Source organism: Pipistrellus kuhlii, unplaced genomic scaffold (genome assembly GCF_014108245.1).
Source record: "Pipistrellus kuhlii isolate mPipKuh1 unplaced genomic scaffold, mPipKuh1.p scaffold_m20_p_21, whole genome shotgun sequence".
NCBI classification, from domain to species: domain Eukaryota; kingdom Metazoa; phylum Chordata; class Mammalia; order Chiroptera; family Vespertilionidae; genus Pipistrellus; species Pipistrellus kuhlii.
Genome location: NW_023425520.1, coordinates 10650405 through 10673358, shown reverse-complemented (window position 1 = coordinate 10673358; position 22954 = coordinate 10650405). Strand labels below are relative to the sequence as shown.

Below are 22954 nucleotides of genomic sequence, written 5' to 3'. Positions count from 1 at the left end.
CCCCACCCTCCTTTGCTTGAAGGAGAAAGTCAGGGAGCATCTTATAGTTCCATCAGTCCTGTCTTTTTAAGCCAGTAAGGGTTGTTTCTCTGTACCCACACTAACTGGCCTTGTCGAATGAAATAGATAGGAAATAAAAAGGTATGTAATTGTGATAACTCAAGTTTTATTACAATGAAATTAAAAATTTGTTGTTGTTGTTGTTGTTGATTTCAGAGAGGAAGGGAGAGGGAGAGAAACATCGATCAGCTGCAGGTTTGATCCCCCACTGGGGATCAAACCTGCAACCAAGGTACATGTCCTCGACCAGAATCGAACTCGGGACCTTTCAGTCCACAGTCCAAAGCTCTATCCTGTGAGCCCAACTGGTCAGAGCATGTTTAACTTTTTAAGAAACTGCCAAATTGCTCTATTTTACATTTCCATGTATTGTAGAAAGGTTTCAGTTTCTCTACATCATTATCAACACTTGCTATTAACTGTCTGTCTTTCTTTCTTTCTTTCTTTCTTTCTTTCTTTCTTTCTTTCTTTCTTTTTTAATATATTTTATTGATTTTTTTTTTTACAGAGAGCAAGAGAGAGGGATAGAGAGTTAGAAACATCGATGAGAGAGAATCATCGATTAGCTGCCTCTTGCACACCCCCTACTGGGGATGTGCCCGCAACCAGGGTCCATGTCCTTGAATGGAATGGAACCTGGGACCTTTCAGTCCACAGGCTGATGCTCTATCCACTGAGCCAAACCGGTTTCGGCTGTCTTTCTTTCTCTCTCTCTCTCTCTCTCTCTCTCTCTCTCTCTTAAATCTGTTTTAAATCATTTAAGAAGAGAATAAATTTATTGTATTTCTCCGGGCCCTTGAGCTTTCCAAGAATCATCTCTGTTAAGGCTTTGAAATTTTAACATGGAAAAAACCATCAAACAAATATCTATATCCATATATGATTTAAATATTTTAATACCTTTTATTATTATCTTAAGATATCAATTAAATTTAGACTAGTTTTTGCATAGAAAATATTTGGTTGAGATCACAGAATTAATCCTCGAATCCTCTTTTTTAATTAGACCAATAATAAGCAACTTATTTTTAATTCCTAATTATTAGAGAAAACACACTTTTTATTTTCTCAAAAACAAGTTATACTTTAGGTATTTTAATTACAACTATATAATTTCTCCCAATTTAATTTGCACTTTGAACTTTTAAAGCTGGCAAATCAAATATATATTGCATGTCCTAGATTAATGACACTTTACAATTCTAAGAAAAATACAAGACATAATCAATTAAGAGCTTCAATTCTGTCCTCTAGATTTTTTATAAGGCAAATTTAAACTTTACTTTTTTATTTTTATAATTAAGCAAACTTCCACAAAAATTTTGCCACAGGAGTTTGGAGGAAGTTTGTAGCCATTCAAATGCAAGTTACCACATTCCTTAGCTTACTGAGAGAGTGGTCTTCCTTATAGGATTGCCTTGTGTCTCTTTCCTTCCCCCACATCAAGCTTACTTTGGGAGAAGTTTCAACAACAGATCTGGCCACACATTTTTTCATGCTTAATAGATAAAGACAGATCTCAAAAATTTTTTTCTTTCTCTTTTGCTTTCTGAAGTATTAGGTCTAGTAATAATTAATGTCGTTTTCTAATACTTTTTTTTAAATCGAATTTATTTAAACAATACAACAAAATTTAATCAACAATATAGTTGCCGTTGTTTTCTACTACTTGTGCCCAACGTTCAGGAAGCATTTTAATCCCTCTGTTGTAAAATTCTTGTGATTTTGATGCAAAAAATTCGGTCAATGCATTTTTGAGGCATTCTTCATTATTAAATTTTTTTCCAAGAAGAAAGTTTTGCAAAGAACGAAACAAATGGTAATCGGAAGGGGCAATATCAGGAGAATATGCAGGTTGAGGGAGAACTTCCCATTCCAACTGGTGCAGTTTTTCAGCAGTGATTCTTGCAGTATGCGGTCGTGCGTTATCGTGGTGAAGAATTACGCCCTTCTGATTAATCAGCGCGGGTTCTTTTTCTCTTAAAGCTTGGGCTAACCTTTCCAATTGGGCACTATACACTGCACTTGTAATGGTTTGGGTAGATGGTAAAAGTTCATAATGAAGAATTCCTTTCAAATTCCACCAAACACACAACATCACTTTTTTCGCATGTAAGTCAGGTTTTGGCGTGGGCTGCGGAGCCTCATTTTTGTCCAACCATTGAGGCCGCCTTTTCAAATTAACATACAGCACCCATTCTTCATCTCCGGTAACAATTTGCTCTGAAAACGGCAAACGGTTTTTGACGAGAGAGGAGCGAACTGCAAATTGTGACTCTTTGATTACGGTTGTTGTCGGTCAACTCATGAGGAACCCATTTTCCAAACTTTTGGACTTTGCCAAGTGCATGCAATTGATTGGAAATTGTTTTTTGTGAACAATTTAAAGTTGTCGCAAGCTCTTGTTGGGTAATTTGAGGATTTTGCACCAAAAGAGCTTGAAGAGCTTCTTGATCAAAATTGGACACACGGCCTCGACCACTCTTGTCATCTAACGAAAAATTATCCCTCGCGAAATTTCTCAAACCAACGCTGGCATTTTCTGGCGCTAACTGCATCTTGACCAAGAGCACTACAGATGTTTTTTGCAGCCTCACTTGCTTTTTTTCCTAATTGGAACTCGTAAAGCATGCAGTGCCGAATATGCTCTTCATCTGCCATCTTCTTAGCCCTAGTTTTGCAACAAAAACCAAACCAAACACAAACTTTTTTCAAGCAAAACTTGTTAATTGCACTTCACACGTTCTGTAGATACCACGTGTTTGAAGATTATGTCAATACAAGTCAACGCCAAGCAAGATTTTAAACGAATGTTAAAAAACGACATTAATTAGTACTAGACCCGATAATAACTATCACCCAATTTGGCCAAGATAACACCCAACTTGCAAGTTCTTTTATAACTTTTAAACAAAGCATTAAGTAATCTCATTTTCGGAGAGCAGATGGCTCTGCCCTCTCCTGTCACCTTTGAATTTCTCCACACCAGAGGCGGTTTCAGCAGTGGAGTCTCATTTCTTATTACAGATTTTAAATTCCAAATACAAACTAAGATTTTAATTTGAACAAGAAACCACATTCTTTAAGTTTACAAACCAAAAATCTATAATAAAGTTTACTTTATATTTATAACCTAATTCTTCCCCATTAGCCTGGCTGAAAAAAGATGTTCCCACCCTACTTACAGTTCGCGACTCTGCAGCTGGCCGTGGCTTTGAGTGCGGTGAATTTCCCTCACCTTTTTTCTGGTGAATCTTTCACACCTTTTTTCGGTGTATTTTTCCTCCTTCGCTCTAGGCGAAAAATACCTTCTCCTCCAGAAGTCCCGCGTTGAAGGCGCCAGATATAGGACTCTCTTTCACAGCCCGCGTAGAAAGAGTTCCAATTCAGGGTTCAGGTTCTGGAGAAGGGCCGCACACAAATGAAAAGACTTGAAGAAATTCAATTTGTCGATTTGGGGGGCCAGGCGGTAGTCCAACTCTAGTGGGAGAACTACTACTGCTCATCCAGGAAGAAAATGGGTGGGGCAAGGAAGTATAATTACACAGGTGTTGCCACCCAGCTTGCTCCTTTGTGTGTAAAATTAAAGAGAGGTTTCTGGCTTGCACCAAAGTAGAGGAATATCACTACTTGCTCCTGGGAGAGGTGCAGAGAAATGTAACTAAGACCTTGTCTATACAAAAAGAAATTGACAGCCAGTTTGAATTTGAATTGCCATTTGCTTAGAACAAAGAATATCCTTGCATGGTATTATTCTACAATGTCATTTATAATTTTTGATATTTTACAACAGCATATTGTATAATTATTCCAAACAAAATTAAAAATCTAATTTTTGAATGTTTGGCAGCAATTTAAAAGGACATGAAAGGATTTAATCCCTTCCACTGTGTGGAAAGCCTCACTGGGAAGGCGCTTGAGCATTCTATATTGGCCTTTCTTGCCTTATTTGCGAAGAGGGACCCTCTCGTCACAATTCAATTGCCCACAGCTATTGCTTGAGTTTTCAGTTCATGCTGAGGTTAAAGCCTCGTGGTGGCTGGTACCATGGATCCGTCTCTCGCACAATGGCATGAGCTGGGATCTCCCTGGAGAAGAAACCTGGGTTCCCCAAGATATGTGATCAATGCCGGGGCCCTGCCAGCAGGCGAGGGGATCCCAAGGCAGGTACTGGGCATGGAGGCCATAGGGGCATAGGCTACCAAGGAGACAGAACTGAACCTCACATCGCCCTGCTTGGCCCCGGAGGATAGCTGGTTAGGCAATGACGGGTAAGATTCCTCCAGGGAGGGACGACCTAAGACAGGCACAGCCGCAGAGGGCCATCAGGAGAGGACTTGGGGGCCAACAGAGGCGGGGCACAGATCCTCCCCCCAACGCTGCAGGGGCTTGAACACTCGCCCTTTTGAGGGATGTCTCCTGCCCCATGGCTGCTTCACGCTTCCCATACCCAGCTCAGATTGGGACCCAGGCAACAAACAGATTTGGTCCAGCTCAGATTGAGACCCAGCTACAAACAAGAGACTTGGCACGGCTCTTATTGAGACCCAAGCAACAGAAAAGTGGCTGATGGCGACTGTCCTACATCTAAATCCAGCCTAAATCTATGAGTGCTCAGGGCTTTCTCAAGGATGCATATAATCTTTTCCATTAATATTTACAGAGTAAACTAAAATTGTTGTTAAAGTATTAAATTTGACAGTAAAATAGTCAAGTTTTCAAATTAATTTAAATTGGCTAAATGAAATGAGTTAATATTCAAGAAAATTTAATTGTACAACAGGCTGTTCCTAAAGTATTAACCAAAATTTCTATTGGTAGTCCATTTCATGGTAAATTTGTTTAACATACAATAAACCCTAAAGCAGTCATAGTTTTAGTACAAAAAATTAAAATTTAAAAGTTATCAAAACAGCATTATAAAAATTTTTCCAAAAGCCTCCTAATAATTAAATAGAAAAAGGGGGATAGTGGAAAATACCAGGTAAAAAAAAAAAAATGTGTCCTGTAAGTAAATTACATCTAGAAAAATTTTTCTTCTTTTGAAAACCAATTTTTCAAAATCATTTGTAATGATAACAGTAAGACAGCCATGAAAAACACACATAAGTACCAAAATAAGTCAAAGAAAAATTGTTTGGGCAAAAAATTAAAAGTATCCCAAGTAAGGTTTATAGAAAAGATTCCTTTATTAATTTTGGTCGAGATATGTTTGTATATTTTCAGAAAACAACTCCAAGACCATGTGGATTCCTGCAACAGAGAAGAATTGACAGGAATACTCCAGCCATAAAGACAAGAGTAAAAACAGACCAGAGATGGAAGATGCTGATGACGCCTTGCCATACTAGCAGTCAGCAGATGTGCGTCGCTGCAGGTTGTCCAGGACCAAACCAGAGGTCGGACCTGCATTGCCACCATTTTTTCCACCATCCGGATACCATTGCTGACATGGACTCAGAACTTTTGGACATTAAAATTTGGACTTGAAACTTTTGGAAATTGAAATTTGGACTAAAAAAACTGTTTGACATTGAATCTGGGATTCAAAAACTGTTGGCCCAGAAAGAAACGTACTGCAGACTGATTTCATTTGACTCTCAGCATAGCCATTGTTGCTTATTTCATTTTTTGTTTGTTTATTTCTAGTCTGCATATGCAAAATTTTTTAGGGAAAGAAAACGGGGGAGATGCTGGAAACCAAATCAGTTTTACTGAGATGTTGACAGGAAGCCAGGAAGGCTGGTCAACAACCTTAATTGCTCAACCTTTAGTTGAGATTACGTTAGTTTGAAGCAGCTGTTATTTCCTGCCTAAGGGCTAAGCCTCAATAAAAGGGGATGGCAGGGCCAGAGCAGTAGTAGTTCTCCCACTAGAGTTGGACTACCGCCTGGCCCCCCAAATCGACAAATTGAATTTCTTCAAGTCTCTTTTCATTTGTGTGCAGCCCTTCTCCAGAACCTGAACCCTGAATTGGAACTCTTTCTACGCGGGCTGTGAAAGAGAGTCCTATATTTCTTTTTTTATATATAATATATTTTTTATTGATTTTTTACAGAGAGGAAGAGAGAGAGATAGAGAGCTAGAAACATCAATGAGAGGGGAACATCGACCAGCTGCCTCTTGCACACCCCCTACCAGGGATGTGCCCGCAACCAATGTATTGCCCTTGACCGGAATCGAACCAGGGACCTTTAAGTCTGCAGACCAACGCTCTACCGCTGAGCCAAACCGGTTTCGGCATGTCTTTATTTCTTAATGTTTTTACTTATTTCAGCAAGGAGGGGAAAAGTAGAGACAAACATCAATGATGAGAATTATTAATCTGCTGCTACCTGCACACCCCATACTTGGGCATGTGCCCTGACCGGGAATCGAACCATACTTCTTGGTTCATAGGCCAATGCTCAACTACTGAGCCATGCCAGCCAGGCTTGTCTTTTTTATCAGAGCCAGTCATCGTGGTCTACACCAAAGCCAGTGCTTTCTGGCAGGACACTGTTGGTATCTGCAGTCAAGTAGATGAGTGTTTCCCCTTTATCTGGGGTGGGCCATACTCCTGTACCCATATCCATCCCGTCCTGACCTATATAATCCTATATGTCACATGGTGTGGAGGATATTGACGTTATCTCACTGCCATCCAAGGCGAGCCTACTATATAAGTTCCCTTAATAAACTTTTATTTTTAATAAAGTTTTATTGTTCAGATTATTACAGTTGTTCTTTTTTCTCCCCATAGCTCCCCTCCACCGGTTCCCACCCCACCCTCTGCCCTTACCCACACTCCCACAGACCTCATCCATAGGTGTATGATTTTTGTTCAGTCTCTTCCCACCCCCACCACACTCTGCAACCCCACCACCAGAGAATTGCCCCTGATTCTATTATATTCAGCAGTTTATTCTGTTCATCATATTTTTAGATTCACTTTTTTAAAATATATTTTTATTGATTTTACACAGAGAGGAATTGAGAGGGACAGAGAGTTAGAAACGTTGATGAGAGAGAAACATCGACGGGCTGCCTCCTGCACAACCCCACTGGGGATGTGCCCGCAACCACATGTGCCCCTGACCGGAATCAAACCCGGGACCCTTCAGTCTGCGGGCCGACGCTCTATCCACTGAGCCAAACCGGTCCCGGCTAGATTCACTTCTTGATAGATATGTATTTGTTGTTCATAATTTTTATTTTTACCTTTTTCTTCTTCTTCCTCTTCTTAAGAAATACTTTTCAGCATTTCATATAATACTGGTGTGGCGGTGATGAACTCCTTTAGCTTTTTCTTATCTGTGAAGCTCTTTATCTGATCTTTCATTCTGAATGATGACTTTATCTTCATTGTAGGTTCTTGCTATTCATCACTTTGAATATTTCTTGCCACTCCCTTCTGGCCTGCATAGTTTCTGTTGAGAAATCAGCTGATAGTCCCATGAGTTCTCCCTTAAAGGTAACTGTTTTTCTCTTGCTGCTTTTAATATTCTCATTGTCTTTTGCTCTTGGCATTTTAATTATGATGTGTCTTGGTGTGGTCCTCTTTGGATTCCTTTTGTTTGGGGTTGTGTGCACTTCCTGGACTTGTAAGTCTATTTTTTTCACCAGGTAGGGGAAGTTTTTGGTCATTATTTCTTTAAATAGGTTTTCAGTATCTTGCTCTCTCTCTTCTTCTGGCACCCCCATAATTCGGATGTTGATATGCTTGAAGTTGTCTCAGAGGCTCCTAACACTATCTTCAACTTATTTTATTCTTTTTTCTTTTTGCTTTTCTAGTTGGATGTTTTTGTGTGTTTTTTGCTTCTTTGTATTTCAAGTCTTTGCTTGATTCTTGCGATCCTCTAGTCTGCTGTTGGGTCTCTGTATATTATTCTTTATTTCAGTGAGTGCATGCTTAATATCTAGTTGGTCCTTTTTCATATCCTCGATTGTCTCACTAAATTTATCAGCAGTTTCTAGAAAATTCTTGAAAAACCATATAACCATGGTTTTGAACTTCATATCCAATAGTTTGCTTCTGTCCATTTCTGTCATTTATGACTTGTTTCTTCTCCACATTTTGGCTACTTCCCTGTGTTGACAGAGTGGTTTTGTGTGCAAGCTACCCTATAGGGCCCAGTGGCTCAGCCTCCCAGTTATCTGAGGTGGACACTCTTAGTGCATCCCTTTTTGGGCTGTGTGCACAGTCTTGTTGTAGTTAAGCCTTGATTGTTGTTGGTATCACTGGGAGGAAATGACCTCCAGGCCAATTGGCTGTGAGGATCAGCTGTGTCTACGATGTAGAAAATGGAGTGTATAACCAACTCTACAGAAAATGGAGGTGCTGCCTAGCCAGTGTGGCTCAGTGGTTGAGGTCACGGTTCGATTCCTGGTCAGGGCACATGCCCAGGTTTTGGGCTTGATCCCTAGTATAGGATTCAGTCGATCAATGACTCATCATTGATGTTTCTATCTCTCTCTCCCTCTCCCTTCCTTTCTGAAGTCAATAATATTTTTTTTTAGAGGAAGGCAGAGAAATGTGTGATGCCTTCCTGTGGATTTTTTTAAAAATATTTTTTATTGATTTTTCACAGAGAGGAAGAGAGAGGGATAGTTAGAAACATCGATGAGAGAGGATCATCGATCAGCTGCCTCCTGCACACACCCCACTGGGGATGTGCCCACAACCAAGGTACATGCCCTTGCCCAGAATCGAACCCGGGACCCTTCTGTCCGCAGGTCGACGCTCTATCCACTGAGCCAAACTGGTCCTGGCTCAATAATATTTTTTAAAATGGAGGTGCTGAGTAAAGTGTGTGCATCTTTTTTTTATTTTTATAACTGTGTTCTTGTGTTCTGTACTGGCTGATTTATTGTTTTTATCAAGTTTTATACAGGTGCCGAAAAAACTTAAAAGCTACATTAGCACAGAGAATGGTTTACTGTTGTTTCAGAGAAAGGCTAATATCACTGAGTATCTTAGAAGCTGGACTGAAATCACATGGTTTTGCTTCCCTAGTTTTGGAAATATTCCCCTTGCTTGCCAAGAGAAGGGATTCACTGACACCCACAGCAACTATGGCATTTGCCTGCGGTGTGAGGAAACTAAAACTTATTTAGGCCCTCTTCTCCTTTGCTTCGTGCCATCAGAATGAACTTCAGGTCCTTAAACTCAGACCTCCTTTTCTCACAGGTTTCAAATCTAGTTTTTTCACTGATAACCCTGAGGTGGAGTCCCTCAAAGGGGCCATGGACTGTTGCGGTGTTTGTGTTTGTATATTTTTTTAAATATTTTTTATTGATTTTTTACAGAGAGGAAGGGAGAAAGATAGAAAGTTAGAAACATCGATCAGCTGCCTCCTGCATACTCCCCACTGGGGATGTGCCCGCAACCAAGGTATATACCCTTGACTGGAATCAAACCCGGAACCCCTCAGTCCGCAGGCCAAACTGGCTTCAAGTGTATTTGCATTTTTAAATTCTGCAATTTTAGCCAAATCCGGTTTGGCTCAGTGGTAGAGCGTCAGTCTGCGGACTGAAAGGTCCCGGGTTCGATTCCGGTCAAGGGCATGTACCTTGGTTGTGGGCACATCCCCAGTAGGGGATGTGCAACAAGAGGCAGCTGGTCGATGTTTCTCTCTCATCGATGTTTCTAGCTCTCTCTCTCCCTTCCTCTCAATAAAAAATCAATAAAAATATATTTAAATTCTGCAATTTTAATTAAATTTCCTCATCAAATAGACTTTCTTTGGTTTTATAGCTTTTCCTTTTCTGTAGTCTATGGAAATAAGGAAATTTGAAAGTTGCTATATACCATGGTCACTCATGACCTGCCTGAAAAGTCATGATTGCTAATGAAAATTATCTTTCAAAAATATATATATATTTTTTATTCATTTTTTTATAGAGAGGAAGGGAGAGGGATAGAGTTAGAAAGATGGATGAAAGAGAAACATTGATCAGCTGTCTCCTGAGACACCCCACTGGGGATGTGCCCGCAACCAAGGTACATGCCCTTGACTGGAATCGAACCTAGGACCAAGGCCAATGCTCTATCCACTGACCCAACCGGTTGGGGCATGAAAATTATATTTAATAGCACAGACACAATTTAGAGAGAGAGAAAGAGAGAAATATGAATGAGAATGAATCACTGGATCACTAGTTTGGATAAAATATTCCTGGACTCTTAATTTCATATCATTCAGACTACCTTCTGAGGGCTCATTTGAGGTCTCAAGTGTCCTGATGATAGGAAAAGAAAGCTTTGGAAAATGTGAGGGTTTATTTGTGGAAACTGACATTCTAATTCTAAAATAGGATGGAATTATAAGTAAAACTAGATGCCCCTTGCAGGAAGATTCCTGTAATAGGGCTTCCTACTGTGGTCTCCGCTGCCCTGCCTGCTTCTCTTCCTTCTCCCCTGCCCCACCAGCTTCTCTCCCTTCTCCCCACCCTGCCTGCTTCCCTTCCTTCTCCACAGCCCTGCCCCCACCGGCTTCCCTTCCTTCTCCCCACCCCTTATTTCCCTGCCTTTTCTGCCGGCCCCACCTGCTGGCTTCTCCACAGCTTCACTCCCTTCTGCAGAACTTGGCTTCTTTCTACGCTGTCTTCAGTCTTCACTCTGGCCTGGATATGCAAATTAAATGCCATCTTGGTATGGTTAATTTGCATACTCACCCTGATTGGCTGGTAGGTGTGGCTTGTGAGTATAGTGAAGGTATAGTCAATTTGCATGTTTCTCTTTTATTAGAGAGGATTATATAGAAATTCAAAGGACTGAAAAAGCCAAAGCAATCTTTTTTTTTAATATTTATATTTTAAAATATATTTTATTGATTTTCTACAGATAGGGAGAGGGATAGAGAGCTAGAAGCATCAATGAGAGAGAAACAATGACCAGCTGCCTCTTGCACACCTCCTACTGGGGACGTGCCCACAATCAAGGTACATGCCCTTGATCAGAATCAAACCTGGGACCCTGCAGTCTGCAGACTGATGCTCTATCCACTGAGCCAAACTGGTTTCGGTGATCTTTTTTTTTTTTTTTTAGAGAGAATTATTTTTAATTTAATAAATCTTTATTGTTCAGATTATTACAATTGTTTCTTATCCTTCCCCCCATAGCTTTCCTCCAACCGGTTCCCTCCCCCCTCTCTGCCCTTACCTCCCTGCACTGTCCTCATTCATAGATGTACAATTTTTGTTCAGTCTCTTCCTGCACCCCCTATACCCCTTTCCCCTGACAAAAACATGAATGATAAAATGGCAATAAATATATATCTATTAACAATCCTGTATAATAATCCTATAGTAGAGATAATATGCAAATAAACTATCATGCCCTTACACAAGATGGCCGCCCCATGTGATCACAAGATGGCTGCCTCAAGATGGCCGGCAGGGGAGGGTAGTTGTGGGCATTCAGGCCAGCTGGGGAGGGAAGTTAGGGGTGACCAGGCCAGCAGCGGAGGGCAGTTAAGGACGACTGGGCCTGTAGGGGAGGGAGAGCAGTTAGGGGTGACTAGGCTGGCAGGGAGGGCAGTTAGGGGTGGCCAGGGCAGTAGGGGAGGGCAGTTGGGGGCACCGGGCCTACAGGGGAGGGCAGTTGGGGGCGACCAGGCCTGCAGGAAGGGTAGTGGGGGGCAACAGGGCCTGCAGGGGAGGGAAGGCAGTGGAGGGGGGACCAGGCCTTCAGGGGAAGGCAGTTGGGGGTAATTGGGCCAGCAGGGGAGCAGTTAGGAGTCAATCAGGCTGGCAGGAAAGTGGTTAGGGGGTGATCAGGCTGGCAGGCAGAAGCAGTTAGGGACAGGCAGGCAGGCAGGCAGGCAGGCGAGCAGTTGGGAAAGGGATGTCTCCTGAGGGGTCCCAGATTGGAGAGAGTGCAGGCTAGGCTGAGGGACACGCCCTCCCAGTGCATAAATTTTGTGTACCAGGCCACTAGTTGAATCTAAAAATCAAAATGAATGAACAAGGAATCTAATGAACAAAATAAGCTGATGAATAAAATAGAATCAGAGGTATAGAAACATGGAACAAAGTGACTAATCTCAGAGGGAAGGTGGAGAGAGATTAACAAAGTATCTTATAGTATATGCATTTATACATTACCTGTGGACACAGACAGAAGGTGGTGAAGGCCTGAGGCAGAGGGGGAACCAGGTAGAGGAGGGCAATAGAGAGAAAAAGAAGGTACATCTGTACAATACTCTCAACAATAAATATTATTTTAAGATTTAAATAAAGATAAAAAGAAAGAAAGGCAAGCCACAGTCTGGAAGAAAATATATCTGACAAATATGTAGCATTAAATAACTCCTTATACTCAATAAAAAACAATCTAGTACAAAATAAATGAACAAGACTTGAACAACCTCACCAAGGAGGATAACAGATAGCACATGAAAAGACACCCAACATCATTAGCTGTGATAAATTAAATTAAAACCACAACTTAGACATACCCACTAAAATGACTACAATTAAAAAGATTTACTATACAAAGTGCTGTCAAGTATGTGGAGGAACAGAAACTCTTTCACTGGTGGTGGGGATGTGGTACAACCATTCTGGGAAGTTTCATAACTTCACAGAGAAGTAAACATGTGCCTACCATATGACCCAGTCATTCCGCCCCTGAGTACTCATTCACGAGAAATGAATGTACATGGACACCCAAAGGCTTGTACACAGATGTTCATAATAGCTGTACATAGCCCCCAAACTGGAAACAACCCAAATTTCCATCAACAGATGGATAGAAAAAACAATTGTGATATTTCCATACAATGGAATTACTATTCATCAATAAAGGGAATGAATTGTTGATAAATGCATTATGAACGAATCTCAAAATAATTATGCTGTAAGAAGATAGTGCAAAAAATGCATACTAAATTGCATTTATATACAATTCTAGAAAATACAAATGAATCTATGGTGATAGGACAGAGGGAACTTTAGATAATGGGTAACTCCATATCTTAATTTCATACATTATCAGAACATATCAAATTGTACATTAAGAATATATATATATTATTAAATGTAACTCAATAAGTGTTCTAGAAAAAAAACTGTCCAGGTGACACAACCACCTGGCTCTGCCCAGGTTGAGAGCTCTCCTGTAGCTGGGTCTGACCCCTGGTAAGGAGGCAGAATTCTGTGGTGCAATTTCTGCAGCTCCCTGTGGGACTGGGCTGAAGCTTATCTCCACTTGAGGCCACACTTTAACTCCCCTTCAGCTCTTCCCTTCCCTGTCCTGCTTTCCTCACTCCCTTCTTCCAAGAGCACTTCTTCAATGAATCAAACAATCCTTCCTCAGGCTCTGCTTCTGGGGAGTCTGACCCATGACACCCTCTCTTATTCTCACCTTGTTCACGCCCTAGAACTAATTCCTATCTCAGGCTGTGCGGACCCCCTCTTCCAAGAATGATAGCTTCCACACACCCCTGGCGGAGCACCTCAGACACAGTAGGCACTCGATAAATGTGCTGAAGGAAAACAGGAGGGCCCAGGGTGTGTTTTATGGCTTGGCGGGCAGCACCTCTTGTGTTGTGGGCTGATCTGGCCCGGAGGCATTGTGACTCATAACAGGTGGACATCAGCTGAGTGGTTCAGAGATGGTGCCAAGTCTGGGGCAGCAGCTCAGCACCTCCAACACATCCTCCAGGTGTGGGACAACAAGCAGTGAGGATTCTCACGGAAGGTTCTCTGGAAAGATGCAACCTCAAGTGTGAGCCTTGTTGTTACCTCTTGGGTTCTCTGTAGACTTTAAAAGATGAGTCCCTTAGCTACATTTAGTATAACACCACCCAGCTTTATCCAGCTCAATGTGAGGAATAAGTGTGTGTTGAATTAATGAAGGCATGGCAGAGGGACCCCAGCCCCAGAGTTCTTTCCCTTTTCCACACTTCATGGGGAGAAGAGGAATTTAAGAGAGCATATAGTCCTCTCCTCACATACAACAGAATCAGCACTGATAGGGAGATGAGGGGTGAGAGAGGGGGAGAAGGAAAATGGGACTTGTTTGCTTTCTGGAATTCAGCTCCCTTGAGGATGTAGTCTGCTTGAGACCCAAGTCAGATGTAGTCTGCAAAACTCCTGTTACCTCAAGCCCTAAGCACATGCCCCCAAGTGACAATGAGCACACTAGACTGTGAACTATCTATAAACACGTCTGGCTTCCCAGTCAGACCAGCAGCATCTTGAAGGCAGACACAGGCTAGAACCCCCTGCCCCAACCAGGGCCAGGCACAGAGCAGGTGCTAGTTCGAGGCTGCAGAACAGCTGTATGATGAGGGTGACTGTTGTGCTGGTTGTGCTAGATATCCTACCAGATACTTTGCAGATCCGGACCCAGCCCTGGCGCTGTAAGCCTTCAGCAGGGCCCTCTCACCCACAGAGGGAAGTCTGTGCACTCCTCCCCTGTCCAGCTCCCTCTTCTGCTATTCCCAGCTAAGTCCTGGACACCAACCCACCCCAAGTTCTTCCTCACCTCTGAGACATGCAAGCCTTGCCTGGCTCTTTACTCCGCCTAGAGGCTCCCCCAATCCACCTGGCAAAGTCTTGCAATCCTTGAAGTACCTGTTTCTGGTATCATTCCCTCCTCCTCCACCCGTGACCCCTCCCAGCAGCCCCCAGTGCTCAGAGAGCGGGGATCTGATTCTTCGTTGGCATTTCTGTCCTCAGGGCCTAACCCAGGGTGGCCTTTGGGAAGATGGTTTTGGGGGCCTGCTGCAAGTAGGACTGTGCTGGGACGGGCTCTTGTGGTCAAGACCTGCCCATCAGGCCCCGCGATTTGAGGGGGCAACCATCACCAAGCAGGCCGCTCAACAATGCTCACCTCCGGCTCTGCTTCTCGGGACTCTGACCCTTGACACCCTCTACTAGCTTCCTCTTGTTCTCTCCCCTAGAACAAATTCCTATCTTGGGCTGTGCTGACGCCCTCCCCCAGCAGTGCCCCTGATTTGCTTTCATCATTCAGAACACCAGGGGTCCCGCGGCGCAGCCCGGGTCACCAGCGTCCTCGCTTCTCCACTCGGGGCGCCCGCCCGCCTGCGGGGCCCCACGTGGTCCTCGACCTGAAGGCGTCCGGGTGCCCGGCCATGGACTTCGCCGGCCGCCTGCGGGAGCGGCTGCGGCAGTTCTGGAACAGCCACTTCTCGCAGCGCTTCTCGCCGCGGCGCCCGCCGCAGCGCCGCGTCTCCTCCGTGTCCACCTTCTACCTGCTGGACCACCGCACGCGCCACGCCGAGCTGGGGCTCCGCTACGGCGCGCCGCGCACGCGCCTCGGCGACCGGGCCTTCGTGTTCCGCGGCGGCCGCTGGGCGCCCGAGGGCCTGCCGGGGCGCCCGAGGCCGCCGCTGCCCTCGCCGCCCGCCCCGGGCTGCAAGGCGCAGCCGCGGCACCGCAGCCAGGTGCTGCTGGAGGAGAACAACTACCTGCGGCTGCAGCAGGAGGTGCTCATGGACATGCTCACCGAGACCACGGCGCGCATGCACCTGCTGGAGCTGGCGGACGAGGCCCACCCGCCCGCCGCCGCGAGACCGGCCGAGGACGGCGCGCAGGCGCGAGGGGGCGGGCGGCGCGCTCACGCCCGCGTCCTGGTGATGCAATAAAGCCGTGCGACCCCCGCCTCCGTCCCCCCGCCCGCGTTCGTGCAGCTCGGCGCGAGGGCCCGGGGCGCCGCGGACCGGCCTGTGGAGCCCGGGGCGCACAGGTGACGCCCGCAGGCAGTCCGGGAGGGGCGGGAGGGCGAGCCGGAAGGTGTGTGTGGCCGCCGCTGGGGACGCGGGGTGGGATCAGGCTTGCAGCTGGCGGGGGCGGGAGCGGGGAACAGTGAGTGTGAGGTAATGTTGGGGGGGCAGTGAGTGTGAGGTAATGTTGGGGGGGCAATGAGTGTGAGGTATTGTTGGGGGGCAGTGAGTGTGAGGTAATGTTGGGGTGGACACTGAGTGTGAGGTAATGTTGGGGGGCAGTGAGTGTGAGGTAATGTTGGGGGGGCAGTGAGTGTGAGGTAATGTTGGAGGGTGGCAGTGAGTGTGAGGTAATGTTGGGGGGGGCAGTGAGTGTGAGGTAATGTTAGGGGGGAAGTGAGTGTGAGGTAATGTTGGGGGGGGGGCAGTGAGTGTGAGGTAATGTTGGGGGGGCAGTGAGTGTGAGGTAATGTTGGGGGTGGCAGTGAGTGTGAGGTAATGTTGGGGTGGACACTGAGTGTGAGGTAATGTTGGGGTGGACACTGAGTGTGAGGTAATGTTGGAGGGTGACAGTGAGTGTGAGGTAATGTTTGGGGGCAGTGAGTGTGAGGTAATGTTGGGAGGGCAGTGAGTGTGTGGTAATGTTGGAGGGTGACAGTGAGTGTGAGGTAATGTTGGGGGGACAGTGAGTGTGAGGTAATGTTGGGGGGGCAGTGGGTGTGAGGTAATGTTTGGGGGCAGTGAGTGTGAGGTATTGTTGGGGGGGCAGTGAGTGTGAGGTAATGTTGGAGGGTGACAGTGAGTGTGAGGTAATGTTGGGAGGGCAGTGAGTGTGAGGTATTGTTGGGGGGGCAGTGAGTGTGAGGTAATATTGGAGGGGGGGCAGTGAGTGTGAGGTGACAGTGAGTGTTTGGTAATGTTGGGGGGGCAGTGAGTGTGAGGTAATGTTGGAGGGTGACAGTGAGTGTGAGGTAATGTTGCGGGGGCAGTGAGTGTGAGGTATTGTTGGGAGGGCAGTGAGTGTGAGGTAATGTTGGGGGGCAGTGAGTGTGAGGTAATGTTGGAGGGTGACAGTGAGTGTGAGGTAATGTTGGGGGGGCAGTGAGTGTGAGGTAATGTTGTGGGGGAGAGACAGTGACTTACTCAGGGGACGCCGGGGGAGTCCGAAGTCCGGGGACCTTGGGCGCTGGGGATAGAGGGCGCGGTGAGGCAGGCCAGCTGCGCAGGGTCAGGGACTTGCCCGTGGCCCTCCGGACCTGGAGGCCTGGAGCGCTGGGGGTTCGGCCTGAGCCCGGGTGAGTGTATTTTACCATCAGGATACTGCCCCAAAGCAGCTTTCTAGAAACTTTGGGCTCCGTCTCCTCACCTGGCTGTGTTTTTGGGGTTTTGGCAAATCGCTTCTCCGTGGCAAGCCTCCTTTTCTTGGATTTGACCAACTCACCTTATTTTAAAATGTTGTGTTAGTTGCCAACATTTAAGAAGATGGATTATTTCACGTTGAAAATCTGGAAGACTTAGACTCCTTAAACCTTCATTCTATTCCAGCAGCAGTTGTGTTGAGCTGAGCTGTGTGGCTGTCACCTCCTGATCAGCTTCACTCCTTTTTCCTTCAGTCTGTCTGATTTGGATTCACTCTAGAGCCATTTTTCTTTTTTATAATAAATCTTTATTGTTCAGATTATTACAGGTGTTCCTCTTTTTTTTTCGCCCATAGCTCCCCTCCACCTAATTCCCCTCCCCACCCCATGCCCTTACACCCACCACTCTTTATCCATAGGTGTCAGATTTTTGTCCAATTTCTTCCCACATCCCTCAAACCCTCTTCCCCCTGAGAATGGTTAGTCCACTCCCTTTCTATGTTCCTGACTCTATTATATTCACCAGTCCATTTTGTTCTTCAGATTTTTTATTCACTTGATTTTTAGATTCACTTGTTGGTAGATATGTATTTGATGTCTTTTTGTTGTTCATAGTTTTTACCTTTACCTTTTTCTTCTTCTTCCTCTTCCTAAAGAATATCCTTCAGCCGAAACCAGTTTGGCTCAATGGATAGAGCGTCAGCTTGGGGACTGAAGGGTCCCGGGTTCGATTCCGGTCAAGGGCATGTACCTTGGTTGCGGGCATATCCCCAGTGGGAGGTGTGCAAGAGGCAGCTGATCGATGACTCTCTCATCAATGTTTCTAACTCTCTATCTCTCTCCCTTCCTCTCTGTACAAAATCAATAAAATATATTTAAAAATAAAAATAAAAAAGTAAAGAATACCCTTCAGCATTTCATGTAATCTGGGTTTGGTGGTGATGAACTCCTTTAACTTTTCTTGTCTGTGAAGCTTTTTATCTGACCTCCAATTCTGAATGATAGCTTTGCTGGATAGAGTAATCTTGGTTGTAGGTTCTTGCTGTTCATCACTTTGAATATTTCTTGCCACTCCCTTCTGGCCTGAATAGTTTCTGTTGAGAAATCAGCTGAGTCGTATGAGTACTCCCTTGTAGGTAACTAGCTATTTTTCTCTTGCTCTTTCAAGATTCTCTCTTTGTCTTTTGCCCTTGGCATTTTAATTATGATGTGTCTTGGTGTGGCCCTTTTTGGATTCCTCTTGTTTGGGGTTCTCTGTACTTCTTGAACTTACGTCTATTTCTTTCACCAGGTAGGGAAAGTTTTCTGTCATTATTTCTTCCAATAGGCCTTCAATATCCTGCATGCTCTCTCCTTCTGGCACCCCAAAATTCCAGATGTTGGTAGGCTTAAAGCCGTCCCAGAGGCTCCTTACACTATCCTCACGCTTTTAGATTCTTTTCTTTCTGCATCTCTGGTTGGGTGTTTTTTGCTTTCTCATATTCCAGATCTTTGTTTTGACTCTTGGGGTACATTGATCTATAATTGAGTTTCTATATATATTTTATTAATATATTTATTAATATATTTTATTGCTTTTTTACAGAGAGGAAGAGAGAGGGATAGAGAGCTAGAAACATCGATGAGAGAGAATCTTCCATCAGCTGCCTCCTGCACACCCCCCACTGGGGAGGTGCCCTCAACCAAGGTACATGCCCTTGACCGGAATTGAACCTGGGACCCCTCAGTCCAAAGGCCAGCGCTCTATCCACTGAGCCAAACCAGTTTCAGCATCTGTATATTCTTTATTTCAGACAGTGTATGCTTAATTTCTAACTGGTCCTTTTCCATTTTTTTTTTTTTGGCATTCTCATTAAGGTCCTTGAAGGTCTCACTAAGCTTATTGGAGGTCTCATCAAGTTTCTCAAAGGTTTTTAGAAGATTCTTGAGTAATCTTATAAATATGGTTCTGAACTCTGTGTTGTCCATTAGTTTACTTTCCTCCATCTCTCCCATTTGTGACATGCTTCTGTGTCTCCTCATTTTGACTGCTTCCCTGTTTTGATGGAGTGGCTTTATGTGATCAGTGACCTATAGGGGTCAGTAGCTCAGTTTCCCCAATCACTCGAGGTGGTCGCTCTCACTACACCCCTTTGTGGGCTGAGTGCAAAGTCTTGGTGTAATTAAGCCCTGATTGCTGTTGGTACACTGGGAGGAATTGACCTCCAGGCCAATTGGCTGTGAGGACCTGCTGTGTCTTTAAAGGAAGAACTGCTCTGCTGGATACGCACCTTGTTTCAGTGGGGCTTTGGTGCTCACTAAGTCCGTCTCCCGAATGTGTCACTTATGAGTGTGAGGAGTTGAAACTGATCACTAGGTACACTGGCTTCTGGATCTCCAATGGAGTGCAGTTCAGTTACTGTCTGAGGCCACCCCGCAGGAGCTACAGTGAGAACCATAGTCCTCTCCTCCCTGCTCGGAGCATCGAGGCTTTGGAGCTGTTTGCAGCAGGTTTCAAGTTTGCTAGGTTATACTGCAATAGAGAAGGTCATTCATATGCAAAAGCCACTGCTTGGAGCTTGGGTGTGTTTGTAGATTGTGCAGGGTGGAGACTCAGTGCGTCTCTAGGCTAGTGTGTGGCTAACAACGATGGCTTCGCATCTGCTTTCTCTGCCTCTCCGGACCACTTCCCCGCATCTCCCCATGTCTCATGCCCCCGCACAGCAAACAATTATTCTTGCTTGCAGCTCTGCAAGCAAGCCACCCTCACTTTCCAACCTGATGACAGACCGTGTAGCTTCTCTCCAGAAACTGGATTTCAGAGAGATTGGGAGATTGTCTCTCTTCAGATTGAAGAAAGTAACGCCCTCCACCAGCCGGGATCCGCCGCCAGCCTGTATCTCGCGTGCGCCCCCCATCTCAGTTTTTCAGCACTTGTGCCTTGGATGCTCCTTTCTCTTTCAAGTCTAATTGTAAAGCGTCCTTTTAGCCAGCTTTCCCATGGTTCTGAGTGATAGACGTTTTGTCTTTTAGTTGTAGTTTTGAAATTTTTGTGCATGGCAGTAGTTTAGGTGTGTTTACCTACGCTGCCATCTCAGATCCCTCTAGAGCTATTTTTATTTTTATTTATTTTAATATATATTTTATTGATTTTCCACAGAGAGGAAGGGAGAAGGATAAAGAGCTAGAAACATCGATGAGAGAGAAACATCGACCAGCTTCCTCTTGCACACCCCCTACCGGGGATGTGCCTGCAACCAAGGTACATGCCCTTAACCAGAATCGAACCTGGAACCTTTCAGTCCACAGATCGACGCTCTATCTACTGAGCCAAATTGGTTTCTGCTAGAGCCATTTTTAGATCATGTTCTCTCTCAGGATGTGGGGGAGTCCACTCCCCCAACACTTACACACACACACACACACACACACACACGGTATTGTATAAGGTGTTGCATGGAATGAATTGTACTTGTGAGTAATGTCAGTGTGCAACAAAGGTGTTGACACTGGTCCTTGCAATCTGCAGCCTCTCTCCTGGAATAGAGACAGGCTGTTTTTGCTTCCTCCAGAAATGGGTGTAGTAGGACTCTGGCCCATTTCCCTAGGGCTGTGGTCGGCAAACTCATTAGTCCACAGAGCCAAATATCAACAGTACAACGATTGGAATTTCTTTTGAGAGCCAAAATTTTTAAACTTAAACTTCTTCTAACCCGACTTCTTAAAAAATAGACTTGCTCAGGCTGTGGTATTTTGTGGAAGAGCCACACTCAAGGGGCCAAAGAGCTGCATGTAGCTCGCGAGCTGCAGTTTGCCAACCACAGCCCTAGGGCATGTTCACATGTTCTCCAGTGAAGGGAGAGTTTATTCACCGAAAGCAGCTCAGCGGTGAAGCAGCACTTCTGTGGAGCTGCATGGGTGGGGGACTAGGCACCGGGACCTGGGTGTTTCTGCTCTCTTCCTGTGTGGGGGCAGTGAGACATTTCTGCTCTGGAATTCCACACCCTGACTGAGTTGGCCAAACACATTGGGGAGGGATGTGAAAGCAAAAAGCAGGAACAAAGGACTCTGATTTCCACACCCTACAGCTCAGAGCCTTCTGGAGGAAAAGCTTTGCAAAAATATTTTTTGGGCTTGAGGAGGAAGGTAAAAAAGGCTATAGGTTTTTGTCTACAGCAAGAGGAAAGATGAGAAATGAGATCCTGGTTGGTCACCCATCTTGAAAAATTTTTTTTTGTGTGTGTGTTTAAAATTGATTTTAAAGAGAGTAACTTCAATTTTGGTTGATTTTTGTATGTTGCCTGACAGGGAATCAAACTAACAAACTTGGTGTATCAGATCGGTATATCTAAAAAAACCTTTCTTGCCAAAACTGGTTTGGCTCAGTGGATAGAGCATCGGCCTGTAGACTGAGGGGTCCCGGGTTCGATTCCGGTAAAGGGCATGTACCTTGGTTGCGAGCACATCCCCAGTAGGAGGTGTGCAGGAAGCAGCTGATCAAGGTCTCTCTGATGTTTCTAACTCTCTATTCCTCTCCCTTCCTCTCTGTAAAAAAAATCAATAAAATATTTTTTAAAAATCTTTCTTAATTCTCCATTAGCTTCCAGCTGCCGCCTCATTTCCCTTTATAAGGAAACTCCAGAAAGCTACTTATATTCTGTCTTAAATTCCTCCTCTCCTTCTTTGCTCTTAATCTCCCTCAATTCAGACTTCTTACCTTCCCTGCCCCCCGCCCCACCATCTCTACCACACTCTTTCTAGCCTGCTTTTGTCAAGGATGCTGTTACTTCCAATTTTGTTGAATCCTTTGGCCAATTAAAAATTCTCCATCCTCATCTTGGCCTGTCCATCAGCAGTTGATCTCTCCTCCTCCTCCTTAAAACATTTATCTTCACTTGGCTCTATCCACTGAGCCAAACCGGTTAGGGCTTCACTACCTTCCTGATATCATCGTATTTGGCAGCTTTCTTCAGGCGGCAGGTCAGATCCACAACCGACACATTGGGGGTGGGGACACGGAAGGCCATGCCAGTGAGCTTCTCATTCAGCTCAGGGATGACCGTGCCCATAGCCTTGGCAGGGCCAGCAGAAGCAGCCCCTTGCCCATCACACCACAGCTTCTCAGAGGGGCCATCCAGGGAGGCGGTGATGGCATGGACGGTGGTCATGAGTCCCTTCATGATGCCTAAGTTGTCACGGATGACCTTGGCCGGGGGGGCCAAGCAGTTGGTGGTGCAGGAGGCATTGCTGACAATCGTGAGGGGGTTGTCATACTTGTCATGGTTCACACCCATCACAAACATGGGGCATCCGCAGAAGGGGCAGAGACGATGACCCTCTTGGCTCCGCCCTTCAAGTGAGCCCGGCCTTCTCCCTGGCAGTGAAGACACCAGGGGACTCCACCACATACTCAGCACCAGCATCACCCCATTTGATGTTGGCGGGATCTCACTCCTGGAAGATGGAGATGGGCTTTCCACTGATGACAAGCTTCCCCTTCTCAGCCTTGCCTGTCCTGTGCCTTTGAACTTGCCATGAGTAGACTCATACTGGAGCATGTAGACCATGTAGAAGAGGTCAGTGAAGGGTCATTGATGGCGACAATGTCCACTTTGCCAGAGTTAAAAGCAGCCCTGGTGACCAGGCACCCAATGCGGCCAAATCCATTAACTCCAACCTTCACCATCGTGTCTCAGGGTTGTGGCTGCTGGCACAGCTCAGGAGGAGAGGCTGTTTGATAAACAGGAAGAGCAGAGAGCCAGATAATTTTAAAAAATATATATTCTATTGATTTTCAACCAAGAGGAATGGAGAGAGAAAGCCAGAAGCATTGATCAGCCGCCCCCTGCACACCCCCCATGGGAATATGCCTGCAGTCAAGGT

At 45.2% G+C, this 22954-nt stretch overlaps 2 protein-coding genes across 2 annotated transcripts; one reads left to right on the top strand and one right to left on the bottom strand.

Annotated features, from left to right (window-relative positions):
• Positions 1-14332: 14332 nt before the first annotated feature.
• CBY3 (chibby family member 3) lies at positions 14333-15751 on the top strand. Its single transcript, XM_036450598.2, has 2 exons — positions 14333-14446; positions 14952-15751. The coding sequence occupies exons 1-2, from the start codon at positions 14333-14335 to the stop codon at positions 15654-15656; spliced, it is 819 nt and encodes a 272-aa protein (XP_036306491.1). The 3' UTR covers positions 15657-15751.
• Positions 15752-21993: 6242 nt separating this feature from the next.
• Positions 21994-22638, bottom strand: LOC118726154 (glyceraldehyde-3-phosphate dehydrogenase-like). Its single transcript, XM_036450597.1, has one exon. It carries the CDS (start codon positions 22636-22638, stop codon positions 21994-21996), a length of 645 nt encoding a protein of 214 aa, XP_036306490.1.
• Positions 22639-22954: the final 316 nt, after the last annotated feature.